Consider the following 20,505-nt stretch of genomic DNA (forward strand, 5'->3'; position numbering starts at 1 on the left):
CCCCCCCGCGCGCGAAAAAAAATTTGGCGACGATATTCATCTGCTCATGCGTGATTCACATTGGAGTGCATCCGCGAAATCGAGGAGGGAAAGGGAGGCGGTATCAACAACCTCAGGAAGAAGGGACGGGGAGATAGAACGTGCGTGTCAAACGGCAGGGACGGCGGTCGCGGGAACAGAAGCATTTTCAGTAGGGTTTACGATTATCTGCTGTAAGGAAAGAAAGAGAGACAGAGGAAATCAGGACAAGGAAACCCAATTTGTTATCAGTAATTGGATACTAACCTGTAAGCAGACAGGATGAAAGGGAGCAGATACACAGAGACCAAATGACCTGTAAACAACCTGCAATCAGCGATAAAACCCTGTTCTTCAGGTGCAATCCTGGAACAATGAAGCTTTCCGTGACCGAAATAGGTAAAATTTGAAAGCTCTAATTTTCGATCCCCAAACCGACCTCAAACTGAGCAAAGCACTCATGTTTTGTACGCACCCGGATAAGACCGCAAAAGACAAACTTGGAGAAAATTTGGCCTTTTCCATTTCCGGTAGAATTCTAATCGAATCGACGCATGCAGATACAGCAAGTATCGTTTTCGATCGATCAGCGCCAGAGATAAAGGAAAACTAAGGGTGGTCACACGATTTTATCGCAACTTTTTCGGTTTATATATTCTCTTTTTTCATTTGTTTTAGTCTTTTGCATGCCCCGGGACTTGTGGTTTTTTGTCCATCTATGCGAGAATTTCCCGTCCTCCAGAATCAGAATAGCGGGGCTGACGTACAAAAGAAAAGGGGAATGACATGATTTCTGTGCCAAAAGGCTGGTTAGAAACTTAGAAAAATCGAAGATCTGACTACCGTCATTACGGGAGAGTGAAAAGCCGCTCCCGTTCATCAAATGTCCATTTCTCACGTAGCCATTAGATTTTGTTTGGTTAGTCAGGCAGGTAATCCAATCGCGATGTCGTAACTAAACTAAATCCAGCGGCACCGCTCACACTCATGTGTTGACCACGAAAGGGACAAGAAGCTGGGGTTCTTGTGCCCACTGCATCGAAAAGGGTGCTACACCCGAACGATTTAGTGATTGTTATGGAGTCCAAATGTGTTCATGAGGCTCAACTAAGTCTGAACGACATTTCCAAGTCTGATAAAAACTCGGTGTTCGAATTCTGTGGTTCTCCCGGGACATAGATTAACCCGAAAGTCATATTTTCCCCACAAAAATTAAGGTAATTTAAGCAGAACATCACCTACGGGGAGTTTGGTTGTGTTGTTCACGTTATCCGCGGGTGCGAATTCAGTAGTGGCCATGTGTTCCGCACATCAATTCAATAGGTAGCTCGTCGAAACGCCTCACTGGGCTAAAATCCTATTGGACAGCACTCATAGCCAATAAAATGTCATAGACCACCAGATTCCCAATTGTTACATCAGCGCTACCACCAGAAACACATGAACAGGATAAAAATGTTTTCTTCCGTGTAAGCAGAGGATAAAAGATAACCGGGGTTTCAAACGTCCACAAAATCTTGTAAAACCATAATAAGTTCTCACGAGTAGTCCGTTTGCGATGTAAATCCGTGTCAACGATAAGAAGGACGAACTCTACTAACAAAACGCCGTGGGGACAGCCAAAAATAACCAGAAAGCCAACACTGTCCACGAACATGCTTGCACACCCAAGCAGGTGAACGGATACAGTCGCTCATACACGAATTCACACATACCAACACATTAACAGAGAGACGACCACGGTTGGATAGATAAGCTCTACAGCGTGGCTGGCCCACGGAGATGCGAAAACGACTTTCTCTACACTGAGGCGCAAATAATCTGCGATAATCGATCACCAGTTAGGTCCATAAGAGACTGCGACAGCAGTCCACACTTAACCAAGACGAGAATCAGTACAAATTACTAGGCTCGGTGATGCGATCCGGACAGCGAGGAATGACAGTGAACGAGATAACGTACGAAACAGTCAGACACCACGGGGGATAATCACATCTAGTGTGCTGTTTGAATTGGTTCACACATTGGTTTACTAACACGCAAGCACACCAAGACACGTACACCCAACGAGACGGACGCGAACACGAAGTAGGGCTAACAAGAGTGGTCTGACAGAGTGAATGAAGTAGTGACAAGGAGGGGCGGGAGGACGCAAATATGCACGAAGAAGCAGAGTAACAGATGAAGTGCTCACAAACATGATTACCTCTGAGTAGTACTTCTCTTGGGAAGAAGGCAGCGAGCTGCCATTTAGATGATGGTCATATTGGTGGGATTCGCTGCCAGGTTTGGGGGCCGCGTTGTTACCGCCTACGGTTGACCAAATCCAAATACAAATTGAGAGTAGTGTGGGATGAGTACGGTCCACGAAGGAACACGCAACATACCAGATATTGAAACGCAACCACACACTCTGTATCATACGAAAAACCCGAATGGAAAAAAAAACCCTCGAACTCACTCACCTTTAGGTCGCTTTAGCTGCACTTTTAAGCGTTTCAAACCAATCTGAAACCCGTTCATTGCTTGAATCGCATTCTGTGCACTTGTCTGATTGTCGAAGCTGACGAAACCTAAAACGGGAAACAACACTGTGACCAACTCCTCAAATAGCCCTGGATGTGTTTATGGTGTAGAAAAATCGACGAGTTCCTCCTATAGGACAAGTCAGATCCACTGAGGCATTTGGATTCAGCGTGGTTTGCATAAAAATTTCGAAAGTCGTGAAGGCTTCGTTTCAGAAGTACTTGGTAAACAATCGGTAGTTTTTGACTGGGCACACTTTCGCTTTTGAAACAAAAGATTCATCAGGCCAAGTGAGCAGGTCACCAAATTGACCAGGCTTCAAGGCAGAACCAATCAGTAAGATCACACACCTAGTCGTGAAGGCTGGTGCATGGCTGTCGGGCAGTTACGATGAAGCGGGAGTAAGTGTAGCTGGGATACACGCAAATATGGGCATACGAAATAGCTTTCCAAACTCGCGGCTTAAACTCGGACGTTCCAACAAACACAAGTGTAAATGACAAAACCTTGAGATCCTGAGGGAACCTGCAGTTCTCAGGCCATGTGATTGATCCGAGTATATTGTTGCAGCCCCATGGCTACGATCAAGCCATGTCCCATGAGTAGCACAGTCCGTTGTCACAGACAAACACAGAAATGGGTGCTAGTTCGAACCGATACGATTGTATTCCATAGAAGAGCTGAATTGTCCGAGTGAGCAGGTGACCAAATTGACCAGGTTTCAAGGCAGAACCAATCAGTAAGATCACACACCTAGTCGTGAAGGCTGGTGCATGGCTGTCGGGCAGTTACGATGAAGCGGGAGTAAGTGTAGCTGGGATACACGCAAATATGGGCATACGAAATAGCTTTCCAAACTCGCGGCTTAAACTCGGACGTTCCAACAAACACAAGTGTAAATGACAAAACCTTGAGATCCTGAGGGAACCTGCAGTTCTCAGGCCATGTGATTGATCCGAGTATATTGTTGCAGCCCCATGGCTACGATCAAGCCATGTCCCATGAGTAGCACAGTCCGTTGTCACAGACAAACACAGAAATGGGTGCTAGTTCGAACCGATACGATTGTATTCCATAGAAGAGCTGAATTGTCCGAATTTGGACAAAATGGCTCACCAACTGTGGCAACGCAAATTTGGCGTCTACCCAAGTTCAATCCACCGCCGGTAGTTGTGTCAAAGGATAAACAGGTGGCGAGGTATCAGGTGTACTACATATTGTGTGCATAACGATACCATAAAAAAAGTCCAAGGACATACCGAAGCATTTGCTCTGATTTGTTGCCCGATCCACATACACCTTGGCACTGATCACCGTTCCAAAAGGCATAAACATTTGGGCCAATTCGTTATCACCAAATTCTTGAGGTAGGTGATATATGAATAGATTGCAGCCCTCAGGACCTGTCACGGTAAAAATGAGCAGAAATGAGCCTCAGAAAACTGGGGAGAATGACATAACAAGGCCCAATCAAATCGGAGAATCATAGAAAAATGTCACTGAAACCGGGATAACTGAGCTCACGCTGTGATATGTCTCCCCTAACGGTGGCACACGGGAAACATGTATCCAACAAGTGAACATAGCACACCGATCAAAAGTCGCAACTTCATTCATTTCAATAAACAGCTTGCGATCATTAGTTTCATTCAGACTCCATCCTAGAAGGTTTACTCTCGCGAACAATGCGACCAACTTTCCCGAAAAATCTCGCACGGACTGTGTACTTGCTCTTATCGTTCCATCAGCTTGCCACGCTATGCTTTCCCAAGGGACTGTGAACTTTTGGTCAGATTGCAACGACTGAACAAAAACGGTATCTGACACACAAAAAACCTCGAGCATCTACTACTGCACTACTTATGAGTACCCATGTTAGAATAAATCTAGACCTGTTTTATTCGTCCAAACTGTTGCTTCGAACTTCCATTACGTACGTATGCCTACCTCTTCAAGAAAAGGACCCGAAAGCCGGAGTAGTAGTGTCAAATTTGGAGCGACTGTAATTACAACATACGGCGCAGAGCTGACAGCCTTTTTGTACCTTTGGCAAAGGCCTGTTGGCTGGTGAAGAGTAGCCAAGTAACCTGTCGAAAATACCAAGTCCAAAACCTCCCCAGTGAAACTTCTTTTTGAGAAGTTGTCACTTCACTCGAACAGACCACGTGATGTGGTCCCGTGACTGAAGGACGAGTGGCGCTATGCTCCGTCCAAGTAAAAGCTAATTACGCTGCTGATTAGCATCTCGCGGGCAAGCGGTTGTGTTCCACTACGGGTTCGAAACTATCAGATTAGCGTCAAATGCGCATGGCTGATGATTCCCAACAAGGATGAGACAGCTCTACAGTGCTTCTGCGTTTTTCAGCTCTATCAGCAGGACGGAATCTATACAAAAACCACAATGACAAGGTTAAATTGGAACCAGAATCCTCTAGTCAGACGCTCATGTCTCAATGTTCTCATCACCGCGAGCTTCATCCAAAGCTCCACCACTGGGTCCGATAGTCGCTAGGTCACACGTACACACAAGCAGCGAGTAGAGTGGCCACAGTCCACATCGTTTCTCTTAAAAATGGTCATAAACGGAGATAAAGCCATAGTAAAGATACGCAGTGATATCGTGTTAACCGATAAATAAAACGAAAAATAAGGGACCTATGATTCGATTTCATCAAAGAAGCCAGCTTCAAAACGCAACAGTTACTTTCTGATGGTCCATCAGCAACGGAAACGTGTAAATGTTTCCAGCAGGGCGCAACAATCTTATTGTTGCTGTCGTAAATCGGTCCCAATGATGCGTGTGATATATTGTTCGAGATATGTAAGTACGATAGCGCGCCAGCTGGTCAGACGACATTGGCGGAAATGCCGTGCACACTGGCAAAAAACGACGTCAACTTACAGATATGAATCACAGCTATCAACAGAATCTGCAACGGGGTGTTGTTACTGAAAAAAAATGGCAGCTGGTGCGTATTGGACTGTATGAAGGCAAACTCTTATCTGCTCGACAGATAATACGACAGTGCTACAGCAATGGAGACAAGGTAAAATCCACCTGCAATTAGGATGCTGTTATAAAGACTGGTGGCGGGTTTACTGGTGATCTACGATAAGTGCAGAGATCGGCTCAAGTTCAGAACAGTCTAGACAGTAGTCTGGAGAGTGAGGAAGTTAGAACTGAAAACCTATTTGCAAATGTCACAGATGCCTCTGTGGACGGTGCTCAGTCCAAAAAAGACCCAAACACGACGGTGGCAAGGCAGTATGACTGTGCAGTTGAAGCACAACCCACAGTTTCCGGAGCACACTATTCTCTCTATCCAAGGATTACTCCTCTAATGCGACAAATATATGTTAAGAGAGATTGTTCATCCCTGAATATTGCTATGGAGCTTGCTTGATTTTTTCGATTATTCATAGAGTACTACAGTATACCAGAAAAAGCTGACTACTGCGGAACCTATCTGTGGATACATCCAGCTTCCTCCAGGCCCTGACGATGTGACAGCAGAACTGAGACGACTTGGCGCACTTTGTCGTTTATCTATTTTGTTTAAGTCCCAGACAGAAGTCGAGAGGCAGAGGTCGGGCCCGAACCACAGACCTTCCGGCCAGTAAATTCGCGCTCTAACCACTGGAGCCATCTCGCCCCTCGAACATCATAGTTCCATTGAGTGAATGATTTCGACCATCCCCTCTCCGCAAGAAATATAAAAAATCCCCTGAAACTAATGCCGGGTTGTTGAAACCTTGTCCGGACAACGTTCGAAACACTAATATGTGAGATGACTACCAAATCACCGCACTATGACGAAGTGAAAGTGAGGAGCGAATTCCAGAGAGGTTGGCGTACATTCAGGTAGTAGTTAGCTCAAGTAAGCTTCAGTCAGGGTTGTGTCCAAAAGAAAGCTGGTGGCAGGCTCCAGGTTACAGGCTCCTTAGCAAAATCCCAACCATATTTCCGCTGAATGACCTAACTGCAACTGTCGAATCTCAGTTTACATCCAGTAGGTCTTGGACAACCAGGTAAGAGAGAGAATGGAAAGCTCTGAACCGCAGCGTAATCAACCTCCTGTCTCTTTCTCCCGCTGATTATAAACCCGTGGGTGGATGAATTACAGGCCGAAAACAGTCAAATTACAAAGTGTGATGTAATCGGCAATGGCGCCACGTCGTTGAAAGCGCACTGAGGTCGTTTAGATGAACCTGTCCTCAAAACAACTTCAAGCAGCGGCAGTCGGTGAAAAAGTCTCATGCACGACCAGCTTGACAAGAAGAGTGGCGTATCGGTTGTGTCAAAAGTCGGGTGTATGTAGATAAGATCAGTCCCATACCAGAAGATATTATTGTCTGCACCGGTTCATATGATTCGTTGCTTTATATGAGGACTATTGTTCAGGTGAACGACCAGAACAACAAGAGGTGCCGTCTTGACAGTAGGGTGATGTAGACCGCTGTGTGGACTATCCGTCACCAATTTGAAAAAGCCTTGTTATATATAACTATCGGTCTGCTGCTCCGAACAAACAAGACGCACTAAACTAGCAATCAAGTGCACCGGCTCAAATGGCTTTAGACCATATGAACCGGCTAAACGACACATCAAACACCTCGTCTGTTTTCGTGACAACCAGTTTCAATAGTTGAGAACCACTGGGTATGACCAATAATTCGTTTAAAACGCCATTCTTGTGCAAAACTGACGAAAGATCGATAGTTGAAGGTGAGGACAAAGAGAGAAAGGAAGAAGATGAAGCCTCATTAGGTGGTAAAAATCGTCCAACTGTAGCACCCTTTCGGTGTCTAGCTGCCACGCCAACGGAAGGAGGCACGAATATTGGGGTACTGCCAGGTTGTCCAAGCCTAGGCAGGAACAATCGAGATGCCCGAGTTGGGTTCGAACCACGGACCTTTCGGTCAGCAAATTCGCGCTCTGAGCTCGAAATAGTCTTTGGGCCGCGCACACTGATATTCCACAGGGGGACAACACGATTCACGTGGTGTGAAACACATGACGGATGAATTGCATAAGCAAAGTGTTGTCGATTCAAACCAGGAACGGGGGTCACAAAATCTCGAACTCCCGACATCACGAAGAAGAAAACGGCAAAACAGGAATAGTGTTCTGAAAAACTACTGCCTTAGAACGGCTGTCATGCCGCGCTCCCAAAGGAGACCATCACGTAAAAACGGACCAGAAAAATAGCTCTGTTTAGCAAGCGATCAAACTATAGTTGCTTACCGGTTAAAATGAATTCACGTGTTCCTTCTTTTAAGTGCATTGGCATAGAGAGAGCTTGGTGATGGAGTGTATGGAATGATGGATAGGCAGCTGCCGGATAAGCTGTGGAAGAAAGGAAAAACGGGAAAGCTCAGATATCACTCAGAAGTGAATCGATTCCCGCACTCGTGACAAATGGATGTTGGACAGCTTCTCAATTGGACACCGGGGACCTATTTCGTACAAATCATAGGGTTCTATAGTATCAAGTTGATAAGACCTTTGAGGCCATGTTGTTCAGCATGTTGGTCAGCAACAGACACGAAGGGATTACAATAAGGCACATGGTTTTAACCATGTCCAACAGAAAGGGACTCACTATCGAGGAGTTATCACGTGTTGCATATCGACTATAATCAGTAAATCGATGAAACTCTTCAATGAAATATGAAGAGTGAAGCTAAGTGGCACCGTCTGCACACAATCGATTCGGAAATGAGCGCCAATTCCGGTCAAAAGCAGACAAGTGGGAGGGGGGTCTGATGATGTCCAAATTATGACCGCAGTTGGGTGTACTTGTGCCAGTCCAAAGCTACAGGATGGTGAGACATACGCAAACAATTCGCTGTCTGAAATAGTAAGATAAATCAAGCAGGAAAGCCGCGAAACTTTCCCTGGTCTCGGACTGATTTTGACGGAAAGTGACGACCTGTTTGCTCAAGCGTTAACTATCGCCTTGGTTCTGCTCACCTAGGTTTCAGGAATAGATTAGGTAGAAGCGGTTGCAGCGATGAGGGAAAGTAACCTGAGCGCAACAATGACTTCTCCCATAATTTAATAATCGTTCAGTGGTAAGACCTTTCCGATGCCTAGATGCCATACCGCTTGAAAGAAGTGTGAGGGATGAGATATTGCCAAGTTGCCAAACCTAGACAAAAGCAGTTGATATGCTGAGTTTGAGCGGTTCGAAACACAGACCATGCGGCTCTAACCACTGAACTATCTCGAGTTCCAACAAAGCCCAACCACGGCACCACGTCAACTGAATAAAATAACGGATTCGTAGTATGAGATTCGATGCTCGACCCACTTTGGGATGATCCCGGGTTTGTGGAGTCGTGGCAATTTGTAACTGTACTGCATGACTGTTATTCCCAGACGAAACTAGTCTTCCGAATCGGAACCCTACGGTATCCACGTTACAGTCATGCACTACAGTGAATTTAACAAGCCGGTCTGCAGCAATCACTTTGTCGTGGTGGTAAGGCCTAATTGTTGCAATGACTCCGCCGGCTACATTGACTGGACATCTGTTCCTCAAGGAAGGCCAACGGGGGGGGGCAGCGAAGAACTGCGAGCCCCCATACTGTGAGAAATCTTATTACAAAGTGGCCAGGAGCAAAAACTCGCACTGTTGTTCGCAATGGCAGAGTGAAGATAGGAGGGTGATTTCTTCAGGCGTCCACCATGGCCATATTCATGGAAGCCCTTGAGAGAAAGAGGTTAGAGCGTTCAGCTGTAGCACCCTTCCGGTGCCTAGCTGCCATGCCACCCGAGGGAAGCACGAGGGCTGGGATAATGTCAGGTTGCTCAAGACAGGGGAAGTCGAGAGGCGGAGGTCGGATTCGAACCGTTGACCTTCCGGTCAGTAAATACGCGCTCTAACCACTTGGGCCATCTCGCCCCTTGGTTGCCACCTGAATGACGATGGTATATTCAGCCATCCTCAAGTAGGTACCGAAAGGATATCACAGGTGAACAATATCTTGCGAAAAAAGTACCTCTGCTCGGTCTCTTCAGGTCTCTCCGGGAGCGGACAACTATGGTATACTGAAAGCTCTGAAGACATCGGAATACTGGTACCCTAAGTGTATTTCTTCTTCAAAGTCCTGTACTATCGACCGGTGTGCGTGAGGCCTGTTAGTCCAGAACATTCTCACACATATTCAGTTAATTCCCGGAAAAAAAAGAATAGCCCAGAAAAGTCATGCACAGATGGATGTACCGATGAGGAAAATTGGCTGACTGCAAATGAAGAATACGGAGCATTCTTTCTGTTTTTAGCTTCTACACATTAATTAGGGTACTTCCTGTCCTGTGATACCACGCTCATGCAATAAAATACACGGCGAAGCACCGGGTTTCTCAGACCACTTTCATTCGAACCGAAAGCCCTTCAAGCAAGAGTTCATGCTTCAGCGCCTGCTTCGATTCCAAGTCAGATGAAACCCACGTGAGACGAACGCGCTTCAAAAATGTACTCAACGCTCCTACCACTGAGGATTAGTACAAATGTCTGACCAGTAACATTAGACAAATCCTGACGGTTGTTCCAGGTTCACATAAATTGTGAGTGCTGCCATCACCAGCATAATATCCCGCAAAACTCTTCACAAGAACACGCGTGAAAACCTACCTAAGCCGTAAGCTTGCAAGCCACTGTAGAGCTGTTGCATGGGATCAGTGACCAGGGTTTGCGCAGAAGCTAGGATAGAAAATAAATTGTTGGTTAATATGATAGAATTGTGCGTTTAGACCACTAGAGCGGAGTGTATGAATACGTACCGGCTGCAGCGGCCAGTGTGGCGGCATTCAGAGCAGCGTTGTCTGCGAAGTAGGTGGAGCTGAGGGCTGATGGGGCGCCGTGGGCCAGAGGTGAATGGGCTGCAGCAGCGAGATGGGCACTCGTGGTCCCAGAGGCTTGTGCGAATGACGGGTGGAGCTGGGAAAGTTGAAGTGGAGTAGCTGCGTGTGCTGGTGCCCCTTGGAGAGCAGCAGCCGCTGCCGCGTAGAACGTAGCCGGATCGGCAGCTACACCAGGTGTCAGAATGGCTGGACTGGCATTCGGTGGTGTTGAACCAGTGGGTGTCATCAGACCTGGAGTTGGGGTGAGGAGTCCGGCAGCAGCTGCCGCTGCGGCCAAGGAAGCGTTAGGAATGACACCCGCGGCCAATATCGAGTTGGTAGCTGACTGGACGGATACCGGTTGGCCGTTTCCCATAGTCACATAGGTAGATGAGGCACCCGAAGACGGAGTGGCTGAGGCGAACAGGGCAGCAGACTGACCGGACACATAGTCCCCGGCAGATCCACTCAGATTAACAAGGGTAGGCTGTCCCTGTTCAGAGGACAGGGTACCCGATCCGGCGTGGTTAACGGCAGCTTGCTGGGCAAGCGCAGCCAGATTGGTTTGCGTCAACAGCGTAAGATCTGATAGTGGGATTAGTGATCCAACTGAAACAAGTGCAGGAAACAAAAACGGGTTGCAATTTTCGGACAGGTTAATTTGAATAAGCAAACAGTATATTGCTGTCCGTAAAAGCAACAACGTAAAATCCAGCCATGTACAAGTTGCCGCAGTTACACTCACTTTGAGTAGGACAACACGTGGCACTCAGAGTTCCAAGTGGGTTGGACCCATTGGTAGAAACCGATGGAGAATTTTGTGCCATATGTGGGTAGCCATTAGCCGCAACAGCGATGGATTGGTGCGTAGACGGATTGGTTGCGAGGGGGATGGAAACTGTTGAGCTGCCGGCTGGACGAGTGACTGTTGGTAGTGATGCGGTAACCGTCGCCAGATGACCGGGATTTGCGTACTGCATAGCGGCCATGAGGGTCATTGGGTTCAAGTAGCCTGGCGTGGGTTGCTGTGTTAATTGTGAAACTGGGGCGGAACTGACCGTCACCGCGGTGGCGGGACAAGCGGCGGAACTGACCGTCACCGCGGTGGTCGGGACAAGCCCGGAATGCTGTATTGTAAACGAATTGAATCAACGTAGCCAATTATAGTCATATATAGACCCCCATCTAATCAAGACCATGTAAAAGAGCACTAAGTACTCCACAATAATGATGTGAATCCCTGCTGATCGGCAATAAACAAGACAGAATATGTGCTTTTCATAAGTTACGACCTAACAGGCACTTTAAACTGTATCAAACTGACTCAAACTAAAGTGTCCACAGGGCTTCATATCAGAATCTGAATGCTCCTTGGGGCACCCTATTTTCACATCCAGTAATTTATACATTTCCATGGGAATTCGTCAGGACAACTTACTGAGACATCTCGAAAAAATCCCTGAACGTATTAGGTTAGAAAAGACATTGCTATCGACTGTCGGTCATCCTAGTGTAGCAAGGTTGCAGCTACTATCGCATGGCGATTTGGACGCGTTTTGTCTCACATATATTTGTTCATCCGATAAATGTCACGCGGTGCGACGTCCGCTCCAAAACACCGGAAGTCGTAAAAGTTGGTCACACTTGTGCAGACGGCGATCACAGTCATTCGGCTCACTAGGAAGTTCATTTGTCGTATCTCGGTCAGTGTCAGGCAATTAAACATCGAAACCTATGTTTACTTCATCACCTGATGGGCCTGGACCACAATATATATCACTGTGCAAAACAGTGTGCACCAATTCGACTGTCCGAGACCCGATTGATTTTTTCGACTGCAAAGGTGTTCAGTGTTCGAAACAAACTGGTCCATTCGCAACACCACTGAGCTTGGAACAGAGTGAAGGTCGGCTTTAGTGGGGTGCGATAGGATTTCTATTTCGTTTAACCTATTGAATCAGACTACCCGGGCGCATCAACAAACGAACGAACAGAGCGATCCCCCGAGTTGGTACCATCTTGTGAAGCAAGGGGGTGAGATAGCTCAGTGGCTAGAGCACGAATTTACTGACTGGAAAGTCCGTGGGTCGAATCCGACCTCGGCCTCTTGACTTTTCCTGTCTATCCAGCCACAGAGAACAAGTCACGCGAAGATATAATACAGTCTTCATGGCTAAAGACCCTGTATGACTGTCTTACCGATGGGGTGCTTTCTGATGACGCTTCGCACATTAAAAAGATCTGCAAGAACGAACAGTCTCGAGTTTCGTTGAGCTGAGAAGATTCTCTCAAGAGAGAGCACTAGCCTTGATTACTCTGACACTAACACCTTTCTGCTTGTTTATCGAACTTGCTTACTCCCTGTTGACTATTCTCCAGCGCAATCTAGAATCGAAGAACTAGGTAGTCATCTTTTTTTCCGGGAGCACAGACCACGGTGAAAGTGAATACCGGACGGTGCTTTCTCAATCCAACGAAAGAGGCGAGTTGGCCCAAGTGGTTAGAGCGCGAATTTACTGACCGGAAAGTCCGTGTTTCGAACCGAAATTTGGCTCTCCATTTCCCCTGTCTAGGCCTGGGCAAACCTGGCAGTATCCCAGCCCTCGTAATTCCTTCAGGTGGAATGGCGGCTATAGTTGAATGATTTCTTGTGAAGCGTGGCCTTGATCAGCTGATATGTTCATATTATACACAATGGAGAACTATCAGCAAGCCAAAGAAAACTGCTTGCGGAAAACTTGTGTAGACTCGAGACCATGTAAGCTGTTAGCGCAGCTAACTGCATACCAAAATTTCCCTGAAGTAAAGTAGATAATTTTACGACAGAACCGTGGAAACAAACTTCTGTACCCTCTCGTTCAGCTGTTGCATCCTTTCGATGCCAAGCTGTCATGCCATCGCAAGGAATTACGAGGGCTCAGATACTGCCAAGTTGCCCAAGCCTAGACAGGAGAAGACACTGAATCATAGGTGGTTACCAGTGGTGTGACCACCCGTGATGAAGATAGTAATCATAGTGGACCATTTTATCAGGACTAAAAGTTCAGTGACTTCAACCGAACAAAACAAAAAAAAACTGGTCATTCACCGTGATTTGTGCACAGGTGTATTGCTGCGCTGGGTAGCCAGCTGCCATCAGAGCTTGTTGATACGCTGTCGCTGCAGCTACCGCGGCTGGAGAGGACGCCATATTGGTGTGTGATAGTTGTGCGTTTTGCTGAACATTCGTTGGGATCGCAACTTGCGGTTGCTGTTGTTGTTGTTGCTGCGATTGTTGATTTTTGGTGTCATCTGTCATCATCAGCTGTGACGACGTCCCGTTCATCAGTCCATTGGTTAGGTTGGCTAATCCCAATCCGTTGACCAATTGCGCTGGGACTGTTGGGGCTCCCCCGGTGGTTGGTGTACTCAGTTGTTGTTGTTGTTGTTGCTGTCGCCGCAACTGGCGTTCCCGGTCTGTGTCGGCAAACTTAACGACGAGTGGTGAGGACGCGCCCTGAAGTGGACAGGACAGAATCATACATTAACAACAGCAGTTACTTTGAAGTTATTTTAGAGAGTAAGTTAGATGATATGGATTATCACTAATAATGGGGAGACTAGCTCATAAGCATACTACTCTTCAGCTGCTTCACCCGGAACCTTTGAGGTAGTGTTGTCTGTGGGAGGGGATCAGATGCAGTTGAGTTATTCAACATCGACGGCCGGAACGTCCAGCACGGAAACCGATAGTAATCTATCAGTTGTACATGGTCAGGGGATTTGTGGAACTCGCATTCACATCACTCTCTTGGACAGTTCTCCTCTAGGACACTGGAGCGACTTTCTCTTATGAGTCCCCATCAAAGTGACTACGCACCGGACTCGTGTTGTGCACTTATTAGAGCTCACACCTTGGCGATGTTGGGGTTTGAACACCGCACATGTGACATGTGAGATGAACGTGTTACCACCAGTTGAATTATTACAGCTGGACAAGCGATTATGTTTTCTCTTGAGCGATGCGATTGGTTTACCCGACAAACAGGTCGGTCGACGTGTTAGTTACCACAAGTGGGTTTAGGCACTCTATGACCAACGGAAGATGTGACGAAGCAAAAAACAGTTTTAGCCATCACTACACGGAACAAAACACATGTGGTTTGATTGCTTGCTCCAGAAAAGCTCCCAGATTCTACCACAACTAACAAAAATTTTCACGGAAAACATCTGACTTCCATTAAGTTATAAAAAAGAGTAAAGTACTTTGCTGTAGAGTTAATTCGCTTCACAAATTAACCGGATCAATAAAAGGAAGAAACATCCAGACATGTTAACGAAAAACCAACGCGATTCGCAGATCAACACATTGACAAAACTGTTTCCGAATCACGGAGAGCAGGGATAAATAGAATGGAAAAACAAATTGAATAACGAAAAACGCAGTTGATTAAAAAGTCCAGGTTAATCACTGCGATAATTTCTAGCCTGTCTGTAGCCGAGACCTTAGCTGTTTTGGATGGCCTGGTGTCTTCGCAACGAGCAGCATATGGCTATCGATCGTCAGTATCGATTTTTCAAGTCGGCCAAACGAAGTGCGACCAAGCGCTCCTAACGAGTGACTGATTCAATTCGGTACGTGACAGAGCACTGGAACGAGGTACATATCACGGATTGAACGATCTTGTCGAAAGCCACCACGCCTGGAACAACCACTAGTTCTACCGACCCATTTCTGCTTGTGTGAAATTAACGATGTATTCATGTCTTCCGATTCAGTGTGGAACTAACTGGATATGTTTTATGACCAGCACATGCTAGTTTGAACTCTTGGTGGAATATTTTTTGTTGCCGCCTTTAGTGATCACGCATCCCCAATGTTATTGCACCCTAACTGCATCGATTGTGTAGTAGAGTAAGAAAAACAGCAAAATGTGGGCACATCTGCTGTTCATTGTTGGAAAAAAACCTAACACGCTGAAAAATAGGCTAGTGTGGGCCATCAAAGGCACTGAAGGGTTTGGCGAAACTCCGAGCCCAAAGATAAGCTTGCATTCAGAAACACCGTGGATAAGTCTTCCTTCCTAATCCTTATATGTAGGTGCCATCTTTCACTCGTCCACCAATCACCCTATCGACTGATAATGTGTTCTCAAATACGGTATAACCTTATCGAATAGGGATAGCTGTTTCTTCTCTTTGAGGTCAAGGGCTGTGTCAAAGAAAACAGCGATCTCGTGTCACATAAAACAGCGAGCGTTCATTGAGAAACAGAACGGAGAGAACGAGTTGTGCTCCATCCAAACACATCGATCACAAGCTGTTCTCGACCACAGACAAAAACTCTGAATAATTTGACTACGGACATGGCCTACTGTTTTCGATGACAACAACATAAAGCAAAAAGACGACGGTTGTGGGCCGCAACCAGATTGCTTCCTAGCGGTCATTAGAAAGCTTGCGATCCTCGCGTGGACAGGCCATTCTTACGAAGAGGTAACATGCTTCGACGAATACACTCATTTGACAGGAGACTCACTTGGTACCCAGCTGAATCACTCGTTTATGATGGTGCGGCACGTTCAGTTGAAAAAGAGCATCATAAACGAGAGATTCTGCCGTCACAACAAAACTTTCCGATTCGGGTTCAAGTAGAACATAAGACTGACGGAAACGCGGGGACTGCGCCTACCTGATGAGCTCCAAAAAGGGCGAAGCGGTCGTGGGCTGTCGAAGAGTTTTCAGCAGCCTTGTGAGTAGTGTATTGTGTCCATACGGGTGAACATGCTCTTCTTCTCTGTTATGGTGACTCTAGCTAGATGGACAATTTTTCGTGATTGGCTTGCTTCACGGTAGCTAACATCCGGTCTTGTTTGAGTCTTGACAACTGACTTTACGCTTTCCTGACCCATCCCCACAGAAGAAACAGTAGAGTACTGCCTGCAAGTGATATCTGCATTGCTTTCCTCATGTCCTATTAAAGTCCGGAAAACATTTCCTGCTCCATAGTTAGTATTGTGAGGAGATTTGATTATACTCTGTAGAGAATGAAACAGTGAACGAAACAGCTGTACAGTGCTCCTCAGCTTTGAAACACAGATTGGCTTCACTGACAAGATGAAACATGTCCGACTCAGTCTCGGCAGTGTTTGCTCCAACCAAAGTTCAAAGGTTATTTCTGGTTAGGCAGTCTCTTGCGCAATCAATACGAACTTAACCTCGAAGGTCAGCTGACCTGACATCTTAATTCATTCTTTTGGTTGAGTCGATTCATCAGTCATAGCCGGCCTACCTAGTCTAAATACTTTGGTTCTGTTTAGAGCGTTCACAGAGAGCGAGCAGAAGGTCCGTGGTTCCAGTCCTACGCCGGCATCTCGACTTCTCCTGTCTAGAGTTGGACAACATGGCAGTGTCTCTGCCATCGTAACTCCTTCGGGTGGGCAGCTAAGCACTGGAGCGGGATTTACATCAGTCCAGTTTGAACAGTTCTCCTGTCCTTCGGGTGCTTTCAGCAGGAGCCTGTACAGTAGTCCCAACACACACCTGACACTTCCTTGGTTCAGATCCCGTTATCACCAACGCTATGTGTTGCTGACGGGCTGTAACAATAATGAAAGTCAGCACCACTGCTTTTTACTTCTTTTCAAGCTAGTAAATACGACTGCACCAGGACTGGATAAGCACGTATTTCAATTAGCCTCTTCATCTTACTTCCCTGTAACATCTTACAGGGAAGTGTTTAATATCGAAACAAATTAAGACAGTGTCTTGAAGTACTCCAGCGTCCATGGGATAGCTTTGAGCAGCAAGGGATTAAATATATCGCCTTTAAAACCTAAAGTAGCGAGCAAAATGAATAGCGTCCGTCTGTCCAGACTACCAAAGAGGCTTACGTATTCGTCGAATAGAATTCTTACCAGAACAATTGAACTATCGGTCACTAATGCGCGATTAGGGGTCACAGCGTCCAAGAACTGATCGCTTAATTGCGAAATCTTGACACACCAAAATAAATTTATCCTCGGGTACTCCGCGTGTTGGCAGTTTCGAAATATTTGTAGCTTGGGTGGGTTAGTTGGCTACTGGTCAGGTGGCAACTGATTTGTTCGATGAGCTTGGCAACTGGTTCGCAAAGGTCCCGTCACCATGCGAAAAAGTATTGTCACGACATGACTCACCAAGGTTGTGCCTGTTTTGACCAGCTCCTAACCACCGTTCCAACTCATCTGAGACCTTCAGCTATTTTTTGAAACTTTGAGAAATAAATGGCCCCAATAATAAAAACTGAAGGACACGCGGAGTGTCCTCAACAGAAATGGTTGTACGGCAGTGAAGCATCGGTGTTGAACACTGATGTCATGCTGTCGATGATGATGATGCCTCAACAGAAATCACCCAGTGTTGTGTTAACAACTGCTTCGCGTTAACTGGAACTCATTATCCAAAGGGACTTGCAATAGGGAGTAGCGGCCCCATCATGACCACAACGCTTTGCTGACAGCACACTCCGAAAACACGCCCTCTCTACTCCAATGTCGTGCTTGCATGCTAGTATACAATCCTGTCGCAAGCAGGAGCAAACAGTGAGTTGACGAAAGGTTGCAATTTAGTATCGGAACAGATAACAGAACGTGACTGACATATTACATTTTACCTGGCACGAATCACCTTCGTGAAACGGGTTGAGCACAATCGATGAAAAACTGATCAGGATATGTTCACTGATCCATTACGATGAGTCACTACTGGCTTTGTGACGCCGTCAAGAGGGGCGTAACCAGATCAGTTTCACTTGTGGATGCACGTGAACGATCAGTCATGTGACTGTGCGCGAAACTATCGTTGAACACATCGTCAAGATAGTTTTATGGATCCAAATCAATGAATGCATGGGGTAGGAGTATAGTTATAGTAAAATGATAGGCAGAATGCAAACGAATTGCCCCATGCCTTCCAATATCTAAACTTTGGTAGGCTCGCAAAAAGAATGCTGCTTACTACTGGTGCACTTTACGGTTCGCAAAAGTTTCGGAGATGCGGGTTGTACTGTAAATTGTTGAGGTTCAAATTGTCCTTTGGGAAGCGTTTAACTCCAAACCTAAATACTCGTTTCTGTATTCCGAATGTGTGAAGTAAACACAAAACCAACAATATATACCCCCGTGAAATCATACCACTGTGGGGTATGTCAGAGACACACAAAGATACTCACTAGGACAGTGTGCAGAAATCGATTAAGGATGGTTCAATGACATCAACTAGTGATAATTTCTTGCATGGCGCCTAGACGCACACATGCAGGGTCACAACACCACTGCCCAAAACTGTGGCAACACATTTCATACACATCTACAAGGGAAAAAAGCTGAGCTGGTCAATTATCAAATTCAGTCAACCACTGTAGTGGAAGCTACTGGCGTCTGGGTGGTGTTCACTCGTTGAAACAAGTAGGCTTTTATTGCGGACGGAATCCCCAATGTGTGATAGGACGGCCCCAGAGAGTCTGACTTGCCACTTGAGTTTGGCAGCTTGATGTGCGGGGTTGAGTTTAGTATCCTCCGCGTTTAATACGTTTCTGCTTTGCCTCACTAACCCCCCGCAGTTTCGCTTGGAGTTATGTACATAAGACATAGATGACTGGTTTGCAAATCAATTTGGTTTTCACGAGAGACTCAACTGAATCTCTCGTTTATGGTATTCAGTTGATTCAGTTGAATCTCTCGTGAAAATCAAATTGATTTGAAAATGAGTGTATTTCTCGAAAACAGTCCAATTTGGGTTCAAGTAGAACATAGGGTTGACACAAATTCAGGGACTGCGTCTACCTGATGAGCCCCAAGGAGAGCGAAACCGGTCGTGGAGTTTCTAAGAGTTTTCAGCAACCTTGTGAGTAGTTTCCTTCATGAAAGCTTTCAGCCATCTTATGAACAATATTTTATACCAAGGAAACATCTAAGGCTCTCTGTTTCTCCCACTCTGAATTGGGTATAACAAACGAAGCTCACCGTGAAAGGCAGTGCTGGGTCAGACGCAGCGCAGCTGAGGCACTCCAGATTATGATGGTACAGTGTACCTACCCAGTACAACCTCGGAAAAGCCATGCGAATTCCGCGTAATCAGGGACCTGGTACTTGCGACTGCCTCGCGCAGCCACAGTCGTATTCGAAAGCAAGTCGTTGTATGCAGGATCTTTATATGGAGGGAGTAAGGCAGTGGCGTTCTCGTGGCAGTGGCATTACTCGTTTGCAAATCGTCTGATAGCGAATTCGTCGGGGCCAGCCTATACTGTTGAAACAGTAATTGGCAGAAACATCTCAGCTATGCTGACAACGCGATCCAAGTTACAAAAACTTACAATGGAACTGACAGTTTAGCCTGAGACGAAGAATTATACCATTACTTCATCGCAGATAGTACAAGTGGCGCTAGACTAGTGGATTGATTAGTCTCACGTTGAGCGACGCGCTACCTAAGGCGGGGTTCCGGTAATCCTCGACTTACCTACGCTGTTTTTGCCCCGACGGCACACGACAAATGCTCATCTCAGGAACTTCTGGTTGGGCATACCGACAACGTAGTTGCGGGATATGCCATGATTGACGTTTACAATCCGAAGGCCCTGAAATCAGGGCACTGATGGTTTGTCCACCCATTCAAATATGTACACAGTACAATCGGACCAGATTTGAGAATTTGGTACCCAATATGTATATTGTTCAAAAGATTACGCACCAAACTCCGCAATAGATCTGACTCCGTTTTACCCAGAAGGATTGGAGGTGTGTACTGCAAACGCAATTCCAATCTCCCGAAAAAAGCATTAATCAAAATCCGGATCGATAAAACTGAACGGTCACACTTTTTTCGGGAAAATTGGGATTCGGAAACCAGCACACCCGTGCTAATAAACATAACTTGTCCGTATGACGGATGGATCATTGGGCGGTCGAGTCCAGTGGGACTTCAGACGTTCACTTGAAATACCTATTCGGTCAATAGCAATCCTCTCGTATCAGGAATTTGGATTCAATTTGAATCACGTGAATTGATGCGCATGCGTCCGATAAACGGGCCGCGCGTGCACACAGCACAATCCCATAAATTCGGACTAACGACCGAATGAAAACCAGGTG

The 20,505-nt window shown here is 46.3% G+C and overlaps 1 protein-coding gene across 1 annotated transcript in view; it reads right to left on the reverse strand.

Annotated features, from left to right (window-relative positions):
- Positions 1-8: 8 nt before the first annotated feature.
- Positions 9-20,505, reverse strand: part of T265_04712 (hypothetical protein) — a gene marked incomplete at both ends in the record, with an annotated part of 34,009 nt that continues 13,512 nt past the window's right edge. Inside the window, 8 exons of the mRNA XM_009169516.1 lie at positions 9-210; positions 2,225-2,328; positions 2,484-2,591; positions 3,804-3,947; positions 10,185-10,253; positions 10,334-11,002; positions 11,139-11,520; positions 13,482-13,889. Coding sequence (XP_009167780.1) covers positions 148-210; positions 2,225-2,328; positions 2,484-2,591; positions 3,804-3,947; positions 10,185-10,253; positions 10,334-11,002; positions 11,139-11,520; positions 13,482-13,889 — 1,947 coding nt within the window. The remainder of the gene's footprint in view (positions 211-2,224; positions 2,329-2,483; positions 2,592-3,803; positions 3,948-10,184; positions 10,254-10,333; positions 11,003-11,138; positions 11,521-13,481; positions 13,890-20,505) is intronic.

The sequence above is a fragment of the Opisthorchis viverrini genome, assembly GCF_000715545.1.
Source record: "Opisthorchis viverrini unplaced genomic scaffold opera_v5_81, whole genome shotgun sequence".
Taxonomy (NCBI): domain Eukaryota; kingdom Metazoa; phylum Platyhelminthes; class Trematoda; order Opisthorchiida; family Opisthorchiidae; genus Opisthorchis; species Opisthorchis viverrini.